Source organism: Aegilops tauschii, chromosome 5 (assembly GCF_002575655.3).
Source record: "Aegilops tauschii subsp. strangulata cultivar AL8/78 chromosome 5, Aet v6.0, whole genome shotgun sequence".
Classification (NCBI taxonomy): domain Eukaryota; kingdom Viridiplantae; phylum Streptophyta; class Magnoliopsida; order Poales; family Poaceae; genus Aegilops; species Aegilops tauschii.
In genome coordinates, this window is record NC_053039.3 from 410,650,512 (window position 1) to 410,677,297 (window position 26,786).

General features: G+C 43.3%; 1 protein-coding gene across 1 annotated transcript; it reads right to left on the reverse strand.

Annotated features, from left to right (window-relative positions):
• On the reverse strand, positions 1–4,669 carry LOC109751951 (disease resistance protein RGA5). Its single transcript, XM_045228675.2, has 3 exons — positions 3,714–4,669; positions 1,095–3,161; positions 1–361 (listed from the first exon to the last, which is right to left on the reverse strand). The coding sequence occupies exons 1-2, from the start codon at positions 4,523–4,525 to the stop codon at positions 1,109–1,111; spliced, it is 2,865 nt and encodes a 954-aa protein (XP_045084610.2). The 5' UTR covers positions 4,526–4,669; the 3' UTR covers positions 1–361; positions 1,095–1,108.
• Between the last annotated feature and the right edge of the window lie 22,117 nt (positions 4,670–26,786).

Consider the following 26,786-nt stretch of genomic DNA (forward strand, 5'->3'; position numbering starts at 1 on the left):
TTACCTACTCCTACTTACACAACTAGAAAAACAAGAAAACACTACACATTTTAGAAATAGTTTAGTGTTTTTTTAATTTTCTTGGTGCTTTTTCCTGTTTTTGTTTTGATGCTATTTTCACCTTTCAAAAATGATGTTGAAAATAGTAGCACATATACACACGTACCCTTTTCTTTTTTGTTGTGTGTTTTACCTTTTGAATTCTTTTTTTTTTGGTCTTTTCACCTTTCAAAAAAGATGTATTATATTTTTTTTCCAACTTTTTTTTTGTATCATTGCAGATATTTAGCTACCTAGGATTTAAGGATAGGAAACAAATACACACGTCTGCCGGGCCAATGTTGCATAAGATTTTGCCGACCTACAAAGTAAAAATTAGTATGAGAAGCGTGATCACTGTAAACAAAAATGGCATGCTAACAAAAAAAAGCTATTGGATTATGCAACCCAGCAGTACAATATGCTCTAGCCTCATATCCCTTTTCTACTAATCTGATCCCAGTGTTTCCTGAAGTGGCGTTCCTAGCTGGCTTCATCAATGAGCTTATAACAATATTGTCTCTGAAGGGATCAAGAATTTTTGCGGTGAATCGGAGTGGCTTACTCATCTGGTTAAAGTGAGCTAACTGGCCTAGCTGGGTGTGATACACAGGTTTTATTCCCTTTAAGAAGATATATCTGTACAACTGCAAGGGCACCAATTAATCACCTGTGAAGCGCGCAATGCTGCCTCATGGTTCACCATGCATGGCAAGAAGGTAAAATACTGTGATAACTACTGATGCACTAAAGGTTAAATCGAAAACACAAAGTACATATAGTGAAATGTGTTAACACGGTGAGATTTTCAAAACACGCAATATGCACGATTATGAGAGTTTTAATGGCCATGTTATAAAAGATTAATTGTAGAATGGAAATATGTGCCACTAGAGATTTTCTGTTAAAGATACTAGCACAGTACGTTAACGATGGGTGTAATCAATCTGTTGTACCAATACCTAGCTTCTAGATTATTTGTTCCTACTACGTGAAGAAAGAAACAGGATTTACAGCTGCCACTCGAGGTAACTTGGGGATGAAATAAGCCATACCGCTATTTTTTTGCTCAGTCGGAGATGTCCATATCATCGTCCAAATTGACTTCCACATTATATTCCTCCTCCGTATAAATATGATAGGAAAATCCTGTTCCTTGGATGATGACACGAGGGTCACGTGGATGGCCGTCGATTGCAGCACGCAGCACAGATTTAGCAGCTTCCTTGTCAGACTCCTCACCACCGTACCTCAGTCGTACCGAGAGTACCTGCAACGCACCCAGGTTGTGGATGCCTGCAGGCGCTCTTCCACATTCCTCCCATCTGTCCGCCATAAATGCTATATCGAGTGTCTGGAGCTTGGGCATTGACCCTTGCTCAAAGTCCACCCATGGCGGCGAACAAATGAGGTTGAAATACTTGAGTGCTGGGAAAGCTGCCCCACTCCCACTCCCACAACGGATGACGATTGTTTCAGCGATGCGTATCGGGATGTACATCTTGAGGTAGAGAAGGGCTGGCAACTTTGCGAGGATATCAATACCTTGCGGGTTCAACCTCTCGATTCCATAAAGATTTATGTCGTACAGATTACCGAGTTGACCAATCCAGTTTGGAATAGTAGGCATGCGATCTTCTAGATGTAGTGTCTCTAGATTTCCTGGTAAGGAATGCAGACGCTTCAGCTGATTATACATTGGTAGAGATTGGTTGCCGTACACATCTTCCGAAACGATAGCTAGATGTTTAAGGTTTTCACCAGCAAGCTCTTGGAGAGCAGAGCATAGAGCTACATTCTTGTCGCCCTCATAACAAGGATTATAGAAACTGAGTTGAAGATCTCTGAGATTGGTCAGCTCCCCGAGGCCGTTTATACAGGCTACGGAATTCTGGGACATATCAAACTTGCGTATGGTACGCAGGGACTTCATACGGCCTATGTCATCAGGCAAGACTATCCCTGATGGGAGAAGCAGATGCCGCAAGCTGGACAAGTGAGCTATTTCTTCTGGAAGGGTAGCATCACCCACATCTGCTATATCCAGCGTTTCCAGAAACCGTAGATTCAGAATTTCAGGAGGTAGTAGTACTGCATCATCCCCATAATCCGCATAAGAAATAATCTTCAGGTATCTCAGCTGGAGCAGCAGGCAAACTCCAGCCATGTCGTCCACAGTCATATTAGGTCCTTCAACCACTAGGACTCGAATAAACTTTAGCCTTGAGCACACTCCGCCAACACAAGCACCAAATGTTGCAAGCGACCGAACTTGTGTCAGAATAATTGCTTCTGGTACCGGGACACGATTCTCTTGGTCAGATTGCAAAGAGAGCCGACGGATCTTACTGGTGCCTCCACTCCGGACTCCAAATTTATCCACTACAGTAATGAAATTCTCATCCGCGGATTTGTCCAAGATGAACTCAAGCATCAGGTCATGTAATCGACATGACAGAACCTCATCCTTGTAGTCTATATCTACAGGTTGGAGGATGCTCCTGTTGACAAGCTCATTGAAATAGCCCCTTGCAACATCCTCTCGATCTCGCCTATGTGGGCAGCAAGGCACAAAATCTTCAGCAACCCATTGCTTCACCAAATCATCTGTCATGATCTTCCGGTCCTCTGGATATATACCAAGATGAAGGAAGCATGCCCTCAAATGATGAGGAAGATGCATGTAGCTCAGGTTTAAGATTTGTGACATCTGTTTCATTGGTTCGAACTCTCTGTCGATGGTGCCCAAAGAACTCTGTACCCTCTCCCAATGCTCCTTCCGCTCTGGTGTCTTCTTACTAGCCAAAAAACCTGATACAACATTGATTGCTAGGGGTAGACCACCACATTTCCTTATTATCTCAGTCGAAGCTTCTTTTAAGTATTCAGGACAAGCATCTTGAGAGCCAAATATTCTTGTAAGAAAAAGTCTTCTCGAGTATTGTTCTTCGAGAGGTTTCATTGGATAAACATCTTCACGCCGATTAGAACAGCAATCTAAAGCCACACTATCAATTCGTGTAGTTACGATTAATCTACTTCCAGAGTTGTTCTCTGGGAAAGCACATCTGATAGTATACCAGTCCGATTCATTCCACAAATCATCAATTACAATAAGGTACCTGTAAAATATTGTATTAGTCTATGGGCAAAACAATATAATTAACCTTGTTTTGAACTAAAATCAAACGGGAAATGAACTTCAGATGGATCTGACTTTGGACCAGGCTGTGCCTCCAGTGGCACTTGGCAGTATTGGTCAAACCAGGCTTTGAATAGTTCACCAGTGCGGCCATAATAACATTACACTTGCCTTGAAGTTCCATTACATTCGATCACCTCCTCTAACAGAATACCATACATGGGAATTGTGAAATGGGTTGCAGAGATGAACATAATACAAACTGAATTTGGAGGGGATTTGATACTATTATCACTAACATTACATAATCAGATACTCCCTCTATACTTTTGGTACTTCTGGTGGTATCTAGAAATAAACCAATACTGTTCTGCCTCATAACGTCAATTTGGTATCTAATAAAGAATAAAAACTCAAATATAGAATCTTCCGAATATTTTAATAGAATCTCTGATGTAGTGATGTCTATAGTAACCAATATAGATTCAGCTGAGAAATAATAGGCTCTAAAACATATCAACAAAGAGGATACCTTTTATGTTGCAGATGTTGGTTGATCATGCTGACAAGGAGTTGAACATTACTATTATCCGACGATGTTGTATCTACCCGAAGCATTCTGAGCAAGCTACAAAGAACCCCATTGATATCAGGTCTTTGGGAGACCGACACAAATGCTTGACAGTCAAATCTGTTTTCATGGTGTTGTTGTGTAGGTAAAGCATGGTATACTAAGTTGGCAAGTGTAGTCTTGCCTAAACCTCCAAATCCCACAATTGACACTACCTTTAGGTGCTGGTCATCCTTCAGCATGTCCATGAGCTTATCCTTCTGTCCATCAATTCCAACAAGGCCGGCGGTATCCTTATAGAGCACATGCAGTCGAGGATCAATGGACACACGGGAAGATGTAGAGATGACTTCGTCAATTTTGAGCCGCTCTCGTCGAGCGCTTAGCTCTGCTACATCGGCCTTGATTTGATTGATCTGCTTGGATAAATTATAGCCCTCTCTGAGATCTTTGAAAAATGGAAAAATCTTCCAAATGAACCAATCCTTAGCTCCATCTTGCCGATCCTGGAGCATGGAGCTTACTATACAATCCTCAGTATCGTAGGTCAACTCCCTGACCTGGTCCCTCCATTGCTTGGTTAATGGATCAAGGTTCTCTATGTAGGCCAACTTCTCAAGAACAGCCTTCATAGAGCTGAGCTCATCCACCAGTAGTTCCACCTCTCTGCGGTCGCTGGTGAACATTGCATACTCTGCCGCTGCCAGAGAACCAAGCTTCTCAAGAAGGGAGCATATCACCCCTGCTGCAACACTGGTCGCTAACTCTGCCATTAATTGCACTCTTCGCTTTTCCTCTCTCAAACTCTTCTGTGGACTACATGTATGTCTATGGATTTCTGTATGATCTGTGAGTATAGAATGGTGGCTTTTCCTTTAGTTGGCCATTGTATTCTGTTAGATGAGTTACCTCCACACAACTAGATATCTGTTCCCTGGTACCCATGTGTCACGTTGGCGACCAGTCACCGACTGCGACGTATAAGCAGTCCATTATTGATGAGTTGAAAAGTATTTCTGCTTTATTTCACTATAACCGTGCAATAATACGTGCAAGTTTTTTTTCCTGAATGAAGGCCATCATGACTACCTTTATTGAGAAATTAACAAAAGGAAGTTGACCCAATTACATTCAATCCTATCCTCAAAACAATGCCTGGAAATCTATGAGCTATCTCACTAGCATTTCTATTACAATGATAAAAGAAGCCTTCCCTATTACATTAACCATACTAGCAGTCCATGTAGACAGTCACTTTTGCAAGCTTCAATTACTTATGTAGAATCTGACTCGCCTTCACCTTACTGTCTCCCACATGAACTGCAAGAGAGAGTCCTGTCTGCATAGCAAGTGCTTCGGCCATCAGCAGCCATAAACTGAGCTGCGTGATCTCTTAAGACCACTCTTAGCTAGAGCACCTGTGTTTTGATCATCATGGTAAGCTGCATCAAAATTTAGCTTCACGAAGTGTTCTGGTAGTTTCTTCCAAACTGTGTCTTTAACATTCAAATAGTATGTGCGAGGTAGTAAAGTTCCAACCCTTCTAAGAAGGTGGATGTTCTTTTAAACACCTCTTAGAGTGGATGTTACATTAGAAATAATTTTGGAAGCAAAGGAGGATCCGTCTTGAGCAGCGATATACAGGAGAAAACCATCTTAATTAAGTTGGTACCTGGTTTCGAGAGTGCTATGCTTTCCATCCTTTCAGCTGGCTGCAGAATAATGCAGCCTGAACTTATCCTCCGGGAATGGGTGGTTGGTCCTAAACGACCAATATTTTGCGTGGAGTCGACTACACGAGAGATCAGCATCGACCTTGGAGTTGGTCCGGGAAGTTTGTCCTGCTCTATTTCAAGTGGATGTGGCTCGTCCTGCATGACAAATATTCCACGATTATATCTTTATCTTGCATTCTAGACTAAACCAGTCAATGAGCGTACTACACATCAGCATCGTTCATTAACATCTGAAGGTGTCGATATTTTGATAGCTTTCTGAGAAGCTTCCACCCACATGCTTTAGTTTGTTTGGACTCTTAAGCATGTACTACGTAGTTATAATATCACATATCGGCCAATCACTACCCCTAATTCATAAAAATATTCCCTCTCTCTATATATATATACTGTATATCAAAATATAGTGCATACTAAATGTCTTAAGTCAAGTTCTGTAAAGATTGACTGAATTTATAAAGAACATATAAAAGATCCCTGTTCCTGTAAAGATTGACCAAAGTTCTGTAAATGCATACTAATGGAAGTTCTCTTGAATGAACTTGGCAGCACATATCCCCAAAATGGATCGGATGACAAAGACCCATGGAGCCACGGCTACCTGGTCCTGCCAAATATTATCTCTCTGAGATAACTTGCTGGAGTATATCTTTCCAGCTGTTGCGGCTTGGCTATCTGCAGTGTTTTCTTTTTTCCAAAAAGGTGGTTGAAACCCCGCCTCTACATGGCTATCTGCAGTATTACAGTGTGACAAACTACTGTATGTTATGAGAATTGCACAATGTATTACTCAGGTGCAATCGCACGTATATATGATGTACAACGGTGGACCATGACCTCAACTATACAAGGAAACTAGGAGGTGGGCCCAATACACAATATGCACAATACATATATATATACTCAACGACTACGGATGATAAAGATCAAAGCTCCAAATATCTCCATAGGTTGATTCAGATATCAGTTACGCCAGGCATTGAAAAACTTACTTTTTGATGCCTAAGAGTGAGGCAGTCAACTTTCCTTCCCATGCCAATTTCTATCTGATGGGAATGGAAGCTCGATCTGGCATCTTTACCTTGTTGACTGTGACTTCCATCCTGCAGTCAGTCTTGGTTGCTTGTGAGGCCTGACAGTGCTGCATCTTGATTGTGTACGGATTACGGGAGATGAGTTCGGATATCGTTTTTCCAGCTGTGCGTCTTTGGAGCAGTTGATGGGAGGACGGGGAGTCGACCCGTTGGCTGGGCAGCTGAGGTTGTTGCCAGCCCACCCGAGTTCAAGTTCTGGCTTGGACGCGTGGTGCTCGCGGAGTTTCTCCTATAAAAAAATGCCAATGAGGGTTAGCCCTTGGGTTGGTCTCATTTTTTTTGAAACTCAGGAGATGGCTCAAGATAACTTGCTTGAAGATACCTTCTCAGCAGCAGCTGCTCAGCTACCTGCAAGTGTTAGGATGCCACAAACTGTGGATGATAAAGATCGAAGCTCGAAATATTTGTAGTTTTCACTTTATTACATTTGACCAAGTAGAGGTCTCACTTTGGAGAATCATTGCGACTGAAGAATCTCGATATGATCTGTTGCCGCCTCCTCCGTTATGCACTTGAAGAGCTGCCATCAATTGCACCGAATCTTGAAACTTTTAGCATACACTCACGTCGTCGGCCATATTCTAAAACTTCTCATGATGTTTTTCTTGGAAGGGAACCTTTTGGGATTATTCAGTATCATTATGCATAGAACAATTGTGTACCTTGGAATATTAATTGACATGTGGCATGTTTATGCAGGTGGTAAATACAACAATGGCATTGAGTATTGAGTATTGAGTATTTAGTACATGAGTATTGAGTATTGAGTATTCATGGGGCCTACGATTATTTTTCTCTGGTTTCTTTCCTTGCTACCTCTCCCACCTTGGAGACATTCATACTCAATGTAGTTCACTATTCATTCTGCAAATATTTTTGAATGCATTCATCCTGCAAATATAACAAGTCTTTATGTCGAACCACTAATTCAGATCTTTAAACTACTTTCCTTTTTTAATGTTCAGCTACTGATCTGGCTACTATCCATCGATGAATTGCTTTTTGGTGACCCCCCACCTCCAAGGCAGATGCCAAGATACCTGGATGACAAGCTCCACCTGAGAGTGGGCATCTCTAGGTTTTACTCTTCAAAGAGCTTGGTTGAACTGCGTCCCATACTCTTGAAAATTCACCATCAATCGAGTGCCTTACATTGGAGACCCTACTGATCGTGGTTTCAGGTCTTCTGGCGCCAGAGATGCAGAGTCGTCACGGTGCAGACGGGTACACCGAGAAGTTTTGAGAGCTTAACTGTCGGCATTTTTCGGACGAACCTCGAGAGAGGGCAGGGTGTTCCTGCAATTTGTTAAGAATATAAATAGAATTGCGGGAGCTTAGCTAGTGTCGTTTCTTTCAGTAGCCTAGCAATAAGCTAAGCTGCTCGTTACTGCTTGATTTTAAGTTAAGGTTGCTTCCAGGCCCGTGTACTGGGGCTGTGAAGAGAGTGATTCGTGGGTTTGCAGTACCCTGCTGGTTCTTTGTGGAGCAGGCCGGGCGTTTAGCATGTTGCTCTAGAAATCCTGTACTGAATCTCATCAGACACGACCAGGAGTTGCAGTAGAAAGGAATGAGGTCGTCAGTATCGCCCCCTCATAACTCGCATTTTCTCTTCCCTGATAACTTCTGTATTTGCACTTCGAGTTTGGATTGATTTTTTCATTAGCTGAGAACCTAGGGTCGCTCGGTTGGCCAGCCGAGCGAGCCCGCTGCTCGCCAGAGTTCAAGTCCTATACTGGGCATTGTGTGGTCAGGGTTGCTTCTTCTATATCTATATCTATATCTATACCTACTAATAAAGCAAGGTGCGTTTCTCTGATTTTTTCATCCGTTCACCGACGATGTTTTTTTATCCGAGGTGGTACTAAATTTTTGTGCAAAAAAAAAAAGATTTGTTCAGGATTTCGTACTTGGACCGTGCATTGAGGCCCAGCCAAGCCAGACCGCTTATTTTCCAGCCCATACAGCTCGCACAAACCTATTTGCCGCACGGAGCGTCAAATACCCAAAGCTTTGCACACGACGCCCAGTACTGGGCCGTCCCAGTTTCGTTTTATCCTGTGCCTTCTTCTTTTTTCTGTTGATTTATCTTTTTCTTTCCTATTTATTTTTACTATTTTCCCCTTCCAAGTTTAATTTCGTTTTTTCCTTTTTAGTAAATTTGAATTTTTCAAAAAATCTGAAAATTAATTTTTTTTGTTCCCAATTTTCAGAAAATATTTTTATTTTCCACAATTATTCATTATTTCCAATATATTTTTTGCATTTGAAAAAATGTTTCAAATTTGAAAATGTTGTTGTTTTAGTGAAATGTTTATGAAATTAAAATAATTTTATTAATTTAAAAAATTCAAATTTTTTCTGAATATTCAAACATTTTACCATTTTAAAATATTGTTCGCTAATTCAAAAAATATTCAAGTTATTATAAAAGGTTCATGTTTTCAGAAAATGTTGGGGAATTTCAAAAAATATTCCAATTCAAAATTTTGTTCATGTTTTTCAAAATATTCAGCATTTTCAAAAAGTTGATTCAAAGTTGAAAAATTGTTCATGTTTCGAAGAATATACACAAATTCATCATTATTTGTTATGATAAGTTCGAAAAACATAAAAAAATGTTTCAAAACTGACGCTGCATTACATTTTTAAATATTCACGCTGGCCATTGGTTATTAGGACGTGTTTCTTCAACTAGCTAACAACACATCGTCGGGTCTTTGATTTATGTACTGCAATTAGTAATGCATCCAGTTACGCCGTGATAGGAGACGCCAACAAACCCCACCACTATCAAGATCTCGTACGCCAAACATGACCCACGAGAAGATCGGAGATCCTACCTCCGTCGGTCAACGCTGCGGAGACTGTTTCTCCTAATAAATATTTCTCCCATCGCAACGCACGGACATATGTGCTAGTATAAAAATAAACCGTCAAGGATGGTCTTGGCTGGTCTCATTTTTTTACCCCAAAAGTCTTTCGTCCCGCTTTATACGTAAAGTAAAGACCAACATCATCTGAAACAAACGCACGCCAACACCACACACACCCAAGGCATGATACAAAAGCGCTGAGCGCAGCAACACCACCTCTAGCACACTAACACGAAGAGATGAAGCCGCATACAACGAACCGTGGACTCCAAGGCGGGGCCTTCAGGAAGGATACGACACTGGAGCGCCGCCACCGCCCGATCCGAAGATCAGAGTTTCCCCCGGAGCCGCACGGCGGGCGGTGAGAGCCGCGACGACGCCTTCAAGAAGGGAACGAGCTTCGCCGTCGCCGGTCCGTCCGAACATAGAGTAGGTTTTCACCTCGGCCAACACTCACCGCCATCGAACGCTACACCCCGGCTACCACGCCGCCCACACGACCATGGTCACCGGGCAGCGCCAAGACATGGGCTCTGCCCAAGAGCACCTTGCACCGCCACCAGGGCCGCCGCCCCGGCATCCAAGACCTTGACACCACCGCACCCGAGACCCGTCGCTACCTCAACCAAAGAGACGAGCAGAAAAGGACCCACCTTTGCACCCCTGGCTCACCCCAGCGTCGAGACCCAATAGGTCGGCCAACACTGGCATCCATCGACCCATCCTGCAGCCCGGAGCGCGAGACGAGATCGGTCCTGCAGCACCATGGGGCGGGGACGAGGTCAGTCCTGCTGCACCGTGCGCAAGATGAGCTCGGTCCTGCGGCACTGTGCGCGAGACGAGCTCGGTCCTGCTGCACCGGGCGCGAGACGAGCGATGGACCGCGGCTGGGAAAGGGCCAGCCCTTCGAAGGGAATAGCGACCGAGCGTCGAGGAGATGGGGTGAAGGCCGAAACGGTCCGATCGCAGACAAGCCGGCCGCCGCCGCAGGCAGATCCGCAAGCCACCATGAAGCCGCCACAACACCGTGAGTCCACCACCGCCGGACCTCCACACGTCGCCGCCCACGGCCGGAGCAACGGCCACGCCCGACCGCTGCCCTACCCGCGTCGCTTGGCGAGCTCATAGCGCCGGAGCCGCCGGGCACGCACCACCGCCGCCACGCGCCGCCAGCCGACCCCCACCACCAGATCCGGCCGGATCCAGCAGGGGGCCGACCGCCCCGCCGCGTGCGAGACCCAGGGCGCCGGCGCGCCGCCACCAGCCGGCCGCCCCGCGAGCCCGCCGCCGAGATGCTGAACCCCGCGAGGTCCAGCGCCGCAGCTCGAGGAGGCCGCCCCGCGCCGGCATTCCATGAGCAGGGGGGAGAAGGGCCCCGCCGCCGCCGCGCCCACCGGGCTTTGCCCGACGGAGCTCGCCGGCGACGGCGGGGGGGAGGGGAGGTAGGTGGGGCCGAGGCTGCAGCAGCTAAGGTTCCCCCCCGGCGCGCGCGGGCGCGCCTCGGAGGGTGGGGGGAGGAGAGGGGGAGGGGGGACAGGGGCGGGCCTGGAGGCGCTCACCCGGCGGCCGGCGGCGGCAGGGGGTGCGAACCCTAGCGGGGGAGTTGGTCTCATTTTTTTTAAAGTTGTGAATATACACATTTTCCCCGGAAGCACTTAAATTCGATTTTTTTAACATGACAGAATGGGAGCACCTGCTACTTTACACTGGTAGGATATAGTTACTCATCATGTCATTCTTTTTTTTTCCTAGAAGACCTAGAAGATTCCACACAGATTGTCTCCAGCGGGGTTCCTTTCGGATGCGGCTTCCTCCTTGCATATAACCTCTAGATTATCTTCTCGTATTTGTAGAAATTAGAAATTTGATTTCATGCTCCTTTTCAGAATGCAGCGCTCCAACAAATGTTTGGCGCAATTCTATAGAAAAAAATAAATTGACATATTTATCAATCAAAACTATGTTGCAAATACATGTGTCAATGATGAATAGGTCCATTGGCATAAATGAGATCTCCTTTCCGATGGAGAATGACAAATGAGAATGTGAAATACGATGTCACTATGTAAGTGTATCTAGAGCCCCTTTGTGGTTTTGGAATATTGAAAACAAAAGGGTCAATGGACTAATGTGTTTGTAAGTGTACATAGAAGAATAGTCCTTGAAAACCTGGTTTAACCGTCAAAGACACCCCCTGCCCCCCCCCCTAAAAATGCATGAAATGCATTGAAGAGATTGGTGCACCCTTGAAGAAATTGCCAGAAAAATTGGAATCTGAAGACTTTGTATTTTAGTAGTTTCTTTCTTGCTATTTGAGTCAAAGGGAACATCGTATTATTAAGAGGGGTCTAGGTGATACAAAGACGTATTTCCTAGTGATGCTCAAACTATCCTATTTCTTCGTGTGAAGAATTTGAAAATCTCTTGCAGTGCGGTTCATTTTTTCTTTGGGTTAGGAAATCGCTACTGCGATTCTCCTACCGTGAGGAATTGTGAGTTCAATTTGTTTTGACCGCTGTGGTACGAGTACCAGCTGTCACGTGGATCCCTATCCTAACAACAGTCACATCAGGATGGCCAGTTGGTCTTTTCCCTTCGGGTTGCGCCCCGGCTATAAATAACCGCTCCAGCCACTAGTTGGTTGGTCACTCCAAGTGATTGCATGACAAGTGTCATCTAGAGCAACCCACCCTTCGAAAAATTTAAGAAAATCTTAAGTGGGAAAAAACTTAAAAACCTAGAGCCAAAGTGATTGAGCATCATCAAAGAATGTGTTGTGTATGATCCGCCGACTTATTACCTTTGAGGACTGTGATCTTCCAGACCGTTAGGCGTCATGTCCTGAGCATCCAAGAAGAAATTGTGGAGTGCCATAGAACGAGTCTATGAAGGTTTTGGAAGTCTACTTGGATGACTTACCGCGAGTGATTGGGCGAGGTCTAAGTAATCTTAGCTCAAGGAGAATAAGGTGAAGACTAAGCGTCTTCTGAGTTAAATCTCAACCCTTTCCAATTAGACGTACAGTTGCCACAACAACTAGAACTAGTCAAACAAATCATTGTCAGCAATCGGTTACATCTCTTCAACCCCTTTACATCCAGTTCTTGTATGTTGAAGACTTTGACTCCCCCTCTCCGAAGACTTTCTGTGTCACTGAGTTTTTTCATGATTTATTTCGTCTTCAGCCTTGCAGTACCTAAGTGCGTATGCTTATATGTTCATATGCTTTATTAGTACTGCTACCTTGTATGCATGATATCCCTCTATCTTCAGCCTTGCAGTACTTAAGTGTGTATATATGTTCGTCTATTCTACTTTTACTGCTACCTTGTATGCATGATATCCTCTGTCTTGATGATTTTGTCTTCTCATTGAATGCATGCATAACGTAGTCTTACTTCTGCCTAGTATTTCTTCATATTGCTTTCCTTCCATGCCGTTGAAGAATTTGTTAAAAATCTCCTGTTCACCCTCCTCTGGTCGATTGCTCGCACTTTCAATTCCTATTAGAGCAAGGTGCTCCCTTGATCTATGTGATTTGGTTTAACCACCAAAAGTTTTAGCTATGTTGACTACATCTTGGCTTGTTCTGCAAATGGAAATTCCTGCACTTGGTCCTGGAGTCACCGTTGCTGATGTAAGAACACTATTGCAACTTGATGCACAAGCAAAGAACATCATATGTGGTCATCTGACCAAAGGGTGGTATGGTCATGTAAGCTCTCTGGAATCTGCAAAGCTGATTCGGTAGAGGATCTCCAAGGTCAATGAGGGAGTTTTAACTCAAAGAGAATCTAGACTTGATGTTCTTCACAATCTCTTCAACTGCTTCAAGAGGCTCAACAACGAAAGTGTTAGCTCACATTTGATCGCCTCACCGACATCAAATACGCTTCAAACTCTAAGCGCCACTAATATCACCGATTATTAAGTGGTGAAGAAATTGTCGAAATCTCTTGAGAGTTCCTTCGATACTCTGTCCCTAATAATTCAAGAGTGTCCTGACTACAAATCTCTTGATCCTGCCGATATTCTTGAGAGGCTCAATACTCATGAATTTCAATAAGGTGAGAAGAGAGATCCGTATGGTTCAAGATATGGCAAGTCTCGGGGACTTAAGGAAAAAGATGTTTCTTTGTATGAATAAGAATCTGAGTGCAGTTATGATGGTCTTGAACCAATTGGCAAGGAGCTTGCACTTCTTGTGAGGAAATTTGATGAGTCCCTTTAGTGATCCAGTAAAGGAGCAGAAAGGATTCTCGCCTTTTCCCCCAAAGGTGACCCCTGAGTTATCGAACCCACGAGAGGAAGCGTACCATTAAGACAAGGGTTTCTAACAAGCTTTGCAAGAGAATTAAATTCTAGTTTTTGGACTGGATCAAATTAAGTCGCACAATTGAACTCTTATAAATGAAAATAGGCATGTGTATGAGTATTATTCTTACAACCATGTATTTGCGAATGGGTTCATCATCATAATTGTTGGTGCTCTTGAATTCAGCATCGGGATGTGCTTGCAACATCTTGAAGTGGGGGATGTGTCGAAATTACGTCTTGTCCGGCGCGCATCCTGCATCAAGAGTCAGTTGTCCAACAGAAGGCCCAATCCGTCACGCGGAGTTGCCTTAGTAATTAAGATAAATCAGACAAAAGCATTGGGTGTTTAATGACTGCACCTCTTGTATCCCCAAATATAGGATTCATGCCATCGTACTAAACTTTTCGGTCACTGGTGTTCAGAATGGCGCTTCACGGTCTCTCTACCCTTAGCCTCTCCATGGCTCGATCTACATGGTCCTGGGTACCTACAGGGACAAAGATCGCGAAAGAGACAAGAGATATCTACGAAGCAATTTTATTTCACACATACAAGACATCAAAATACTTCCATTGAACCCTTCGACAAATACATAGGGCTATGCCTCAACCCATGACCTTACCGAACTACTCATGCATGATGATCAGATCGCAAGAAGAAACTATTGAAGAACACATCATGAAGATTGATTGAGATAATATGTCTTTTACAATAGTTACTGGATGCGATACACGATTAAAAAGTATGACTAGTTGGATGAGTGCTACAGTGAGGGTGATGGTGGTGGCTATGGAGATGGAGATGGGAAATGGCAGTGGCTAGGGTTGTTGTGGATGATAAAGGTGGAGGTCTCAGTGGTGTTCTCTTTTTTGTTTGGCATCGACCCCTTCACAGTATTTGTAGGGGTGGATGAGATGGAGCCGCCGACACCTCATACGAGCATGTGCGCTCGTATGACACATTGTCTTGCGCTCTGGCTTAACTTCTGCACCTCCCACTTGATCATCTTGATCTCCTATTTAATCCTTGCCATGTATGTGCTTGATTTTGTTCATGTTTAGCCCCATTTCCCATGGAAATAAAATAAAAGAGAGGATTGTGGAATACTTTGCATTCATTAGTCATTAGTAGTAATATCGGAGAAAATATCTCGGTTTTTATGAAGTAAACTGGTTTAATCTCAGGTGTGATGAGCGTAGAAATAATACTCATCAAAATTTAACAAATTCACCAAGAAGAACCGCTTGGGCAAGTCTTCAAACTATGACTAGAAGAAATCGGGAGAAACTTCTCCTCGGGACTAAAAGAAGAGAACTTGGCACAAATGCAAGAAACTAGACCACTACATTACCGACTGTCCTCTATAGGAAAAATGAAGCAAAGAAGAAGAAGAATAAGAAGAGCAAGGATGACAGTGCTGATAAGAAGAAACCCTCAGTCTTTCAAAGTTATCATCATAGAAGAAGAGAAGTTCCAATGGAGCTCGCACATTCATGGGAAAGGAAATGGACTCAAGAATCTGGGTCTGACCCTGAAGTTGCCAAGGAAAAATCTGATGAAGAATCTGACTCTAGTGTGGCGAGCCTTTCTCTCACTACTACTTTCATCGCCAAGTCCATCTTCAACACTGAAGAAAATGGATGTGTCACCAACACTTAAGACTTCTACGATGACGCTTCTCCCGCGTACTGCTTCATGGCCAAAGGGGTCAAGGTATCTTCATGTGCCTCATACTTTGGCACTAGTGAAGATGAAACATATGATGAATTGAACCTAGCTATTCCAAACTTGCTAAAATTGCCACTCGGCAACAACTTGCTATGAAAAAGATTCAGAATCTGCTAAATAAAAGCGATGATATGTTGAACGAGGAAATGGAATGTAGTCGAACTTTGCCTAATGGTCAGCTACATTGATGCAAGATTTTCTTTGGTTTTGACTTCTCGAAACCCTAACCATTATTATGTTTTCCCCTTGAGTGCGAGGCATAAATTTGCGCTCAGTGATGCGTATGTATTTGAGCAGTTGAGTAACGCAAACAGACAATCTATTGTACCTGGTATTCCCCGGGTTGGTGTTTTTGAGGCGATCATCGATGCACAATTTGTTTTGTCTATGATATTCATTATTGTGTTCCTAACATAATTTTTACCTTCTCTCTAAATCTTTGGCAATGGGAATTTGGACTCCACAAAAATATTTTCCTCTTTATTGACCTCCATGGTAATGGAACTAAGGGGATAGCTGTTGGGAAACGTTGCATGGAAAACAAATTTTTTTCCTACGCACACGTAATGATCTATCCATGGAGATGCATAGTAACGATGGGGAGAGTATGTCTACGTACCCTCGTAGACCGAAGGCGGAAGCGTTTGACAACGCGGTTGATGTAGTCGAACTTCTTCTAGCTCCGATCGATCAAGTACCGAACGTACGACACCTCCGAGTTCTGCACATGTTCAGCTCGATGACGTCCCTCGTCCTCTTGTTCCAGCAAGATGTTGAGGAAGTAGATGAGTTCCGTCAGCATGACGGTGTGGAGATGGTGATGGTGAAGTGATCCGCGCAGGGCTTCGCCGAAGCACCGCGAGAATATGACCGGGGTGTAAACTATGGAGGGGGGTGCCACACACGGCTAACAATTGATGTTGTGTGTTCTAGGCGCCCCCCTCCCCACATATATATAGGTCGGAGGGGAGGAGAGGCAGCCAGGGGGCGCTCCAAGTAGGATGAATCCTACTTGAGGTTTTCCCCAATTCGGCCTCCCCCTTCCATAATTGTCGGAGGTGGAAAAAGGAAGGGGAACGAGAGAAGGAAAGGCGGGGGGTGAATCCCCTCTTTCCCTTCTCTCACTCGGCCTCCTTCCATAGGGGGGAGCCGTGCCACCCCTTGTGGCCTGGTGTGCTCCCCTCTCTTGGCCCATATGGCCCATATATTCCCCCGGGGGTTTAGGTAACCCCTCCGGTACTCTGATAAATACCCGATACACTCCGGAACACTTCCGATGTCCAAATACTATCGTCCTATATATCAATCTTTACCCCTTGACCATTTCGAGACTCCTCTTCATGTCCGTGATCTCATCCGGGACTCCGAACAACATTCGGTCACCAAATCACATAACTCATATATTACTAAATCGTCATCAAACGTTAAGCGTACGGACCCTACGGGTTCGAGAACTATGTAGACATGACCGAGACACTTTTTCAGTCAATAACCAATAGCGGAACCTGGTTGCTCATATTGGCTCCTACATATTCTACGAAGATCTTTATCGGTCGAACCGTTACGACAACATATGTTTTTCCCTTTGTCTATCACGATGTTACTTTCCCGAGATTCGATCATCGGTATCTTCATACCTAGTTCAATCTCGTTACCGGCAAGTCTCTTTACTCGTTTCCGTAATACATCATCCTGTAACTAACTCTTTAGTCACTTTGCTTGCAAGGCTTCTTATGATGTGCATTACCGAGAGGGCCCAGAGACACCTTTCCGAAACTTAGAGTGACAAATCCTAATCTTGATCTATTCCAACTCAACAAACACCTTCGGAGATACCTGTAGAGCATCTTTATAATCACCCAGTTACGTTGTGACGTTTGATAGCACACAAGGCATTCCTCCGGTATCCGGGAGTTGCATAATCTGTACGATCAACATGCTAAGCTAACGGATGGGTCTTGTCCATCACATCATTCTCCTAATTATGTGATCCCGTTATCAAATGACAACTCATGTCCATGGTTAGGAAACCTTAACCATCTTTTATCAACGAGCTAGTCAAGTAGAGGCTCACTAGGGACACAGTGTTTGTCTATGTATTCACACATGTTTTTAGGTTTCTGATCAATACAATTCTAGCATGAATAATAAACATTTATCATGAATAAGGAAATATAAAATAACAACTTTATTATTGCCTCTAGGGCATATTTTCTTTAGTCTCCCACTTGCACTAGAGTCAATAATATAGTTCACATCACCATGTGATTGAACATCCATAGTTCACATCGCCATTTGACCAACACCCAAAGATTTTACTAGATTTAGTAATCTAGTTCACATCACCATGTGATTAACACCCAAAGAGTATTAAGGAGTGATCATGTTTTGCTTGTGAGAGAAGTTTAGTCAACGGGTCTGTCACATTCAGATCCGCATGTATTTTTGCAAATTTCTATGTCTACAAAGCTCTGTATGGAGCTACTCTAGCTAATTGCTCTCACTTTCAATATGTATCCAGATTGAGAGCTATTGTCATCTGAATCGGCGTCAAAGCTTGCATCTACGTAACCCTTTAAGACGAACTCTTTATTACCTCCATAATCGAGAAATATCTCCTTAGTCCTCTTAGGTAACTAAGGATAATTTTGACCGTTATCCAGTGACCTACTCCTGGATCATTATTGTACCCCCTTGCCAAACTCATCGCAAGGTACACAGCATGGCATACTTTATAGAACCTATGGCTGCAGCATAGGGAATGACTTTCATTCTCTCTCTATCTTTTGCCATGGTCGGGTTTTGAGTCTTAGTCAACTTCACACCTTGCTACACATGCAAGAACCCTTTCTTTGACTGATCCATTTTGAACTTCTTCAAAATCTTGTCAAGGTATGTGCTTTGTGAAAGTCCTGTTAAGCGTCTCGATCTATCCCTATATATCTTGATGCTAATGTATAAGTAGCTTCACCGAGGTCTTTCATTAAAAAATTCTTATTGAACTATCCTTTTTATGCTATTCAGAAATTCTATATCATTTCCAATCATTAATATGTCATCCACATATAATATCAGAAATGCTACAGAGCTCCCACTCACTTTCTTGTAAATACAGGCTTCACCGAAAGTCTGTATAAAACCATATGCTTTGATCACTTCATCAAAGCTTATATTCCAACTCCGAGATGCTTGCAACAGTCCATAGATGGATTGCTGGAGCTTGCACACTTTGTTAGCACCTTTAGGATCGACAAAACCTTCTGGTTGCATCATATACAACTCTTCTTTAAGAAATCCATTGAGGAATGCAGTTTGACGTCCATTTGCCAGATTTCATAATCATAAAATGCGACAATTGCTAACATGATTTGGACGGACTTAAGCATTGCTACGGGTGAGAAGGTCTCATCGTAGTCAACCCCTTGAACTTGTCGAAAACCTTTTGCGACAAATCGAGCTTTGTAGACAGTAACATTACCATCAGCGTTAGTCTTCTTCTTGAAGATCAATTTATTCTCGATGGCTTGCCGATCATCGGGCAAGTCCACCAAAGTCCATACTTTGTTCTCATACATGGATCCTATCTCAGATTTCATGGCCTCAAGCCATTTGTCGGAATCTGGGCTCATCATAGCTACTTCATAATTCATAGGTTCGCCATGGTCTAGTAACATGACTTCCAGGACAGGATTACCGTACCACTCTGGTGCGGATCGTGCTCTGGTCGACCTACGAAGTTTAGTAGTAACTTGATCTGAAGTTTCATGATCATCATCATTAGTTTCCTCTCTAGTTGGTGTAGGCATCACGGAAACGGTTTTCTGTGATGTATTACTTTCCAATTCGAGAGAAGGTACAATTACCTCATCAAGTTCTACTTTCCTCCCACTCACTTCTTTCGAGAGAAACTCCTTCTCTAGAAAGGACTCATTCTTAGCAACAAAGACTTTTTGCCTCCGAATCTATGATAGAAGGTATACCCAATAGTTTCTTTTAGGTATCCTATGAAGGCGCACTTCTCCGCTTTGGGTTTCAGCTTATCAGGCTGAAGCCTTTTGACATAAGCGTCACATCCCCAAACTTTTATGAAACGACAGCTTAGGTTTCTTGCCAAAGCATAGTTCATACGGTGTCGTCTCAACGGATTTAGACGGTGCCCTATTTAACATGAATGCGGTTGTCTCTAATGCATAACCCCAAAATGATAGTGGTAAATCGGTAAGAGACATCATAGAACGCACCATATCTAATAAAGTACGGTTACGATGTTCAGACACACCATTAGGCTATGGTATTCCAGGTGGCGTGAGTTGTGAAACAATTCCACATAGTTTTGAATGAAGGCCAAACTCGTAACTCAAATATTCGCCTCCGCGATCAGATCGTAGAAACTTTATTTTCTTGTTACGATGATTCTCCACTTCACTCTGAAACTCTTTGAACTTTTGAAATGTTTCAAACTTGTGTTTCATTAAGTAGATATACCCATATTTACTCAAATCATCTGTGAAGGTCAGAAAATAACGATACCCACCACGTGCCTCAACACTCATCGGACCGCATACATCGGTATGTATTATTTCCAATAAGTCATTGGCTCGCTCCATTGTTTCGTAGAACAGAGTTTTAGTCATCTTGCCCATGAGTCATGGTTCACAAGTATCAAATGAATCATAATCAAGTGATTCCAAAAGTCCATCCGCATGGAGTTTCTTCATGCGCTTTACACCATTATGACCTAAACGGCAGTGCCACAAATATGTTGCACTATCATTATCAACTTTGCATCTTTTGGCATCAATATTATGAATATGTGTATCACTACGATCGAGATTCAATAAACCATTTACATTGGGTGTATGACCATAGAAGGTTTTATTCATGTAAACATAACAACAATTATTCTCTCACTTAAATGAATAACCGTATCGCAATAAACATGATTCGATCATATTCATGTTCAACGCAAATACCAAATAACATTTATTTAGGTCCAACACTAATCCCGAAGGTAGAGGGAGTGTGCGATGGTGATCTTATCAACCTTGGAATAACTTCCAACACACATCATCACCTCGCCCTTAACTAGTCTCTGTTCATTTTGCAACTCTTGTTTCGAGTTAGTAATCTTAGAAACTGAACCGATATCAAATACCCAGGGGCTAAGATGAACCTAGTAAAGTACACATCAATGACATGTATATCAAATATACCTTTGTTCACTTTGCCATCCTTCTTATCCGCCAAGTATTTGGGGCAGTTCCGCTTCCAGTGACCATTTCCTTTCCAGTAGAAGCACTCAGTTTCAGGCTTCGGTCTAGCTTTGGGTTTCTTCATGGGAGCAGCAACTTATTTACCATTCTTTTTGAACTTCCCTTTCTTTCCATTGCCCTTTTTCTTGAAACTAGTGGTCTTCTTAACCATCAACACTTGATGCTTTTTCTTGATTTCTACCTTCGTTGATTTTAGTATCGTGAAGAGCTCGGGAATCGTTTCGTCATCCCTTGCATATTATAGTTCATCCCGAAGTTCTAGTAGCTTGGTGATAGTGACTACAGAACTCTGTTAATCACTATCTTATCTGGAGGATTAACTCCAACTTGATTCAAGCGACTGTAGTACCTAGACATTCTGAGCACATGCTCACTGGCTGAGCTATTCTCCTCCATCTTGTAGGCAAAGTACTTGTCAGAGGTCTCATACCTCTCGACATGGGCATGAGTCTGAAATACTAATTTCATCTCTTGGAACATCTCATATGCTCTGTGGTGTTCAAAACATTTTTGAAGTCCCGGTTCTAAGCTGTAAAGCATGGAGCACTAAACTATCAGGTAGTCATCATATCGAGCTTGCCAAACGTTCATAACGTGTACATATGCTCCTGCAATAGGTCTGTCACCTAGCGGTGCATCAAGGACATAATTCTTCTGTGCAGCAATGAGGATAATCCTCAGATCATGGACCCAGTCCGCATCATTGCTACTATAATCTTTCAACTTATTTTTCTCTAGGAACATATAAAAAAATAGGGGAGCTACATTGCGAGCTATTGATCTTACAACATAGATTTGCAAATACTACTAGGACTAAGTTCATGATAAATTAAGTTCAATTAATCAAATTACTAATGAACTCCCACTTAAATCAACATCCCTTAAGTTGTCTAAGTGATACATGATCCAAATCAACTAACCCATGTCCGATCATCACGTGAGATGGGGTAGTCATCAATGGTGAACATCTCTATGTTGATCATATCTACTATATGACTCATGTTCGACCTTTTGGTCTCCAGCGTTCCGAGTCCATGTCTGTACATGCTAGGCTCATCAAGTTTAACCCAAGTATTCCGCATGTGCAAAACTTTCTTGCACCTGTTGTATGTGAACATAGAGCTTATCACACCCGATCATCACGTGGTGTCTCAAAACGACGAACTTTCGCAACGGTGCATACTCGGGGAGAACACTTAAATCTTGAAATTTAGTCAAGGGATCATCTTATAATGCTACCATCGTTCTAAGCAAAATAAGATGCATAAAAGATAAACATCACATGCAACCAAAAGATGTGACATGATATGGCCATCATCATCTCGTGCTTTTGATCTCCATCTCCAAAGCATCATCATGATCTCCATCGTCACCGGCTCGACACCTTGATCTCCATCGTTGCGTCGTGGTCGTCTCGCCAACTATTTCTTCTACAACTATCGCTAACGCATAGTGATAACGTAAAGCAATTACATGGCATTCTCATTTCATACAATAAAGAGACAACCATAAGGCTCCTGCCGGTTGCCGATAACTTACAAAACTTGATCATCTCATACAATAACATATATCACATCATGTCTTAACCATATCACATCACAACATACCCTACAAAAAAAAGTTAGATGTCCTCTACTTTGTTGTTGCAAGTTTTACGTGACTGCTATGGGTTTCTAGCAAGAACCGTTCTTACCTACGGCAAAAACCACAACGGTGATTCGTCAAGTTTGCTGTTTTAACCTTCTTCAAGGACCAGCCGTAGTCAAATTCGATTCAACTAAAGTAGGAGAAACAGACACCCGCCAGCGACTTTTATGCAAAACTAGTTGCATGTCTGTCGGTGGAACCGGTCCCATGTGCGTGGACATGTAAGGTTGGTCCGGGCCGCTTCATCCCACAATACCGCCGAATCAAAATAAGAAGTTGGTGGTAAGCAGTATGACTATCACCGCCCACAACTCTTTGTGTTCTACTCGTGCATATCATCTACGCATAGACCTGGCTCTGATACCATTCTTGGGAAACGTTGCATGGAATTTTTTTTTCTACGCACACGTAATGATCTAGCCATGGAGATGCATAGTAACGAGGGGGAGAGTATGTCTACGTACCCTCGTAGACTGAAAGCAGAAGCGCTTGACAACGCGGTTGATGTAGTCGAGCTTCTTCTAGCTCCGACCGATCAAGTACCGAACGTACGGCACCTTTGAGTTCTGCACATGTTCAGCTCGATGACGTCCCTCTTCCTCTTGATCCAGAAAGACGTCGAGGAAGTAGATGAGTTCCGCCAGCACGACAGTGTGGTGACTGTGATGGTGAAGTGATCCGCGCAGGGCTTCGCCTAAGCACCGCGAGAATATGACCGGGGTGTAAACTGTGGAGGGGGGCGCTGCACACGGCTAACAATTGATGTTGTGTGTTCTAGGCGTCCCCTCCCCACACATATATAGGTCAGAGGGGAGGAGAGGCAGCCAGGGGGCGCTCCAAGTAGGATGAATCCTACTCGGGGTCTTCCCCAATTCAGCCTCCCCCTTCCATAATTGTCGGAGGGGAAAAAAGGAAGGGGAACGAGAGAAGGAAAGGGGGGGGGTGAATCCCCTCTTTCCCTTCTCCCACTCGGCCTCCTTCCATAGGGGGTGGGGCGTGCCACCCCTTGTGGGCTGGTGTGCTCCCCTCTCTTGGCCCATATGGCCCATATATTCCCCCGGGGGGTTCCGGTAACCCCTCCGGTACTCTGATAAATACCCGATACACTCCGGAACACTTCCTATGTCCGAATACTATCGTCCTGTATATCAATATTTACCTCTCGACCATTTCGAGACTCCTCTTCATGTCCGTGATCTCATCCGGGACTCCGAACAACATTCGGTCACCAAATCACATAACTCATATATTACTAAATCGTCATCGAACGTTAAGCGTGCGGACCCTATGGGTTCGAGAACTATGTAGACATGACCGAGACACTTCTTCGGTCAATAACCAATAGCGGAATCTGGATGCTCATATTGGCTCCTACATATTCTACGAAGATCTTTATCGGTCGAACCGTTATGAGAACATATGTTATTCCCTTTGTCTATCGGCATGTTAGTTGCCCGAGATTCGATCGTCGGTATCTTCATACCTAGTTCAATCTCATTACCGGCAAGTCTCTTTACTCATTCCATAATACATCATCCTGTAACTAACTCATTAGTCAGTTTGCTTGCAAGGCTTCTTATGATGTGCATTACAGAGAGGGCCCAGAGATACCTCTCCGAAACTCGGAGTGACAAATCCTAATCTCGATCTATGCCAACTCAACAAACACCTTCGGAGATACCTGTAGAGCATGTTTATAATCACCCATTTACGTTGTGACATTTGATATCACAAAAGGCATTCCACCGGTATCTGGGAGTTGCATAATCTCATAGTCAAAGTAATATGTATTTGACATGAGGAAAGCAATAGCAATAAAACTGAATGATCAACATGCTAAGCTAACGGATGGGTCTTGTCCATCACATCATTCTCCTAATGTTGTGATCTCGTTATCAAATGAAAACTCATATCCATGGTTAGGAAACCTTAACCATCTTTTATCAACGAGCTAGTCAAGTAGAGGCTCACTAGGGACACACTGTTTGTCTATGTATTCACACATGTATATAGGTTTCTGATCAATACAATTCCGCATGAATAATAAACATTTAGCATGAATAAGGAAATATAAAATAACAACTTTATTATTGCCTCTAGGGCATATTTCCTTCAATAGCATGTATTACTCCCTTGTTAACTTTTGCATGCTTGCACGATGAACATGGATATCACTTTTGGGGTTTGGTTCAATGTAAGCTTCAGAGTTGGTAGCAATGAGCTTTTGGTAGTCAACCTTGTTACTCGATGACGAGGAAGGTTTACGTGTGGGGTGGTTGATGGCTCTATATTTTATGCATTTTTAGAGCTCATTTGTTACATGTTCTCTTCATATATTATGTCTCATTGAACCAAATATTTGTTCATTATGCATGTTTACTGCTTTTTGCAATTTTCTTTGCGAGCATTGCACATTTAGTATTTTATTTCGTTTTTATTAGTTTTCTTTGTTATCTTGTGTCTATAGGTGTTTTGGACCAACCTAGGACCAAGCAAGATGAAAGGATCAAAGACTGGTTCAGTACGGAGACACCCAGGGGCCAGACTTAGTCATTTCGGAGGTCGAAAAAGTCATTTTTACAAAGTTTTTTAAAATCAAGTTCTAACACCAGAAATGGATCGGTCTCACTCTCACGAATCCAACAAGCCCAAGAACGCCAAATCTGAGTCTGTATGAAGAATGGCGGCGAAAACACCGGAGGAGGACAAGACAAAAGACGACGTACCATACGACCATTCAAGGTACAACTCTAAAAGTTGCCTCTTCTGACAGGATTCTTTGGAGATTTCGTCCCCCATTCAACCCCATGAGATCCTTGGCACATAAAGAATGGAGTGGGAGAGGATAATGCTCATCTAGAGCCCTTGGATGCATCTCATCAACGGTGGACATCAAGGAGGCGCCCTATATATATCACCTCCTACCCTAGCCACCGCCTCCATCATCCTCATTCATCACCATCACATCCAAGTCCATATCCATTGCTGCTCCATCCACCACCTTAGAGGAAGGGACAAGCCCAAGGGGAAGAAGATGAGTCTCCACCGCCGTGAGCACCGGCCTTCGGTTCGATGCCCGCTCTACGACGCCGGCATCATCATGGCCGCACCACCGCCGCCATAACCATCTTCACCGTGCCTTATCCCTTCACTGGCTCGATGCCAGCTTGTAACTTGACCCTCTCCTTTATGTTTGAGTACACTGGTGCGTGTAGGTCCTAAACAAACGGTTTTTAACCCCTTTCCGCGACGGCATTTGGAACCGTCGCCAAGTAAGTGTGGGCGATATGGGGGTCCTTCCCACACGACCCAGAAACCGTCGGGGATAGGGCCCCTACAGTATTCCTACTCATTTCTGCTCGCATTGCCATCGCAATCAGTATTGTGTGGTGCTACATTTACAATGCGTGGCCCATCACAAACGGTTCACTATTATAGAACGTGTATGATGCGCGGCCCATCACAAACGGTTCACCATTAAGAAGATTAGCTAATCATCGTACGAGTGTCAGATAGGATTACGAAATGTCGGACTGTCGTAACATCGTCGTACACGACAACAATCGCACACGCTATTCTGTGGTGCAACGTTTACGATGCATACTTCATCAGAAACAGTTCATGGTTGCGAATCATGTACGATAAGGCAACTAACACAAACGTTTAGTTTGCCCGCACCGTTTGTGATATTGTCTGACATCGCACACGCTTTGCAAACGGCAACTGTGTGCATGCTTGCACACGTTTCCTCTTTGTGAACCATCTGAAATTATGGTGCATATTGCAAATGTTTGTGTTTTACCAACCGTGTGTGCCGTAACAACCTGGAGAGCGTAAATTCACCATAATTTAATTGCTGCATTTCCAAATTGTACCGGATTTGGATTTGAATTTGAATTTGAATGTATGTTACAGCTTTATTCATATCCATCAGGTTCAAACAACCAATGCATTATTCGATTCATAGGTACATATGTTCAAGAATTACATAAGAACCAAATAAAGAATGATGAACCACAGTTGTATACTTTTACTATTAAAGACGGTAAAGAAAGAGGTGAAATATATTCTGGTTGCTGAACAAGGTGAAGCGGAATGCCCATATTGTGCCCTGCTCCATGCCGAAGGCACGCACGACTCTAGTCCAACCCCTTGTGATGGCCGACCGCCCATCCTTCACGGTCTTCATGAAAACATGTAGATAATCATCGTGTTCTGGTAGAAATACTTTAACCTTTGCATGCCCACCAATCATGTAGTTTGAGAGGTAATCTTGAGTAAACTGCTTTGGCAACCACTGCAAAGGAAAAAGATTCAGACATTGTCATCTAACACAACTCATTATGGGAAGTAAAAAGAAGGCTG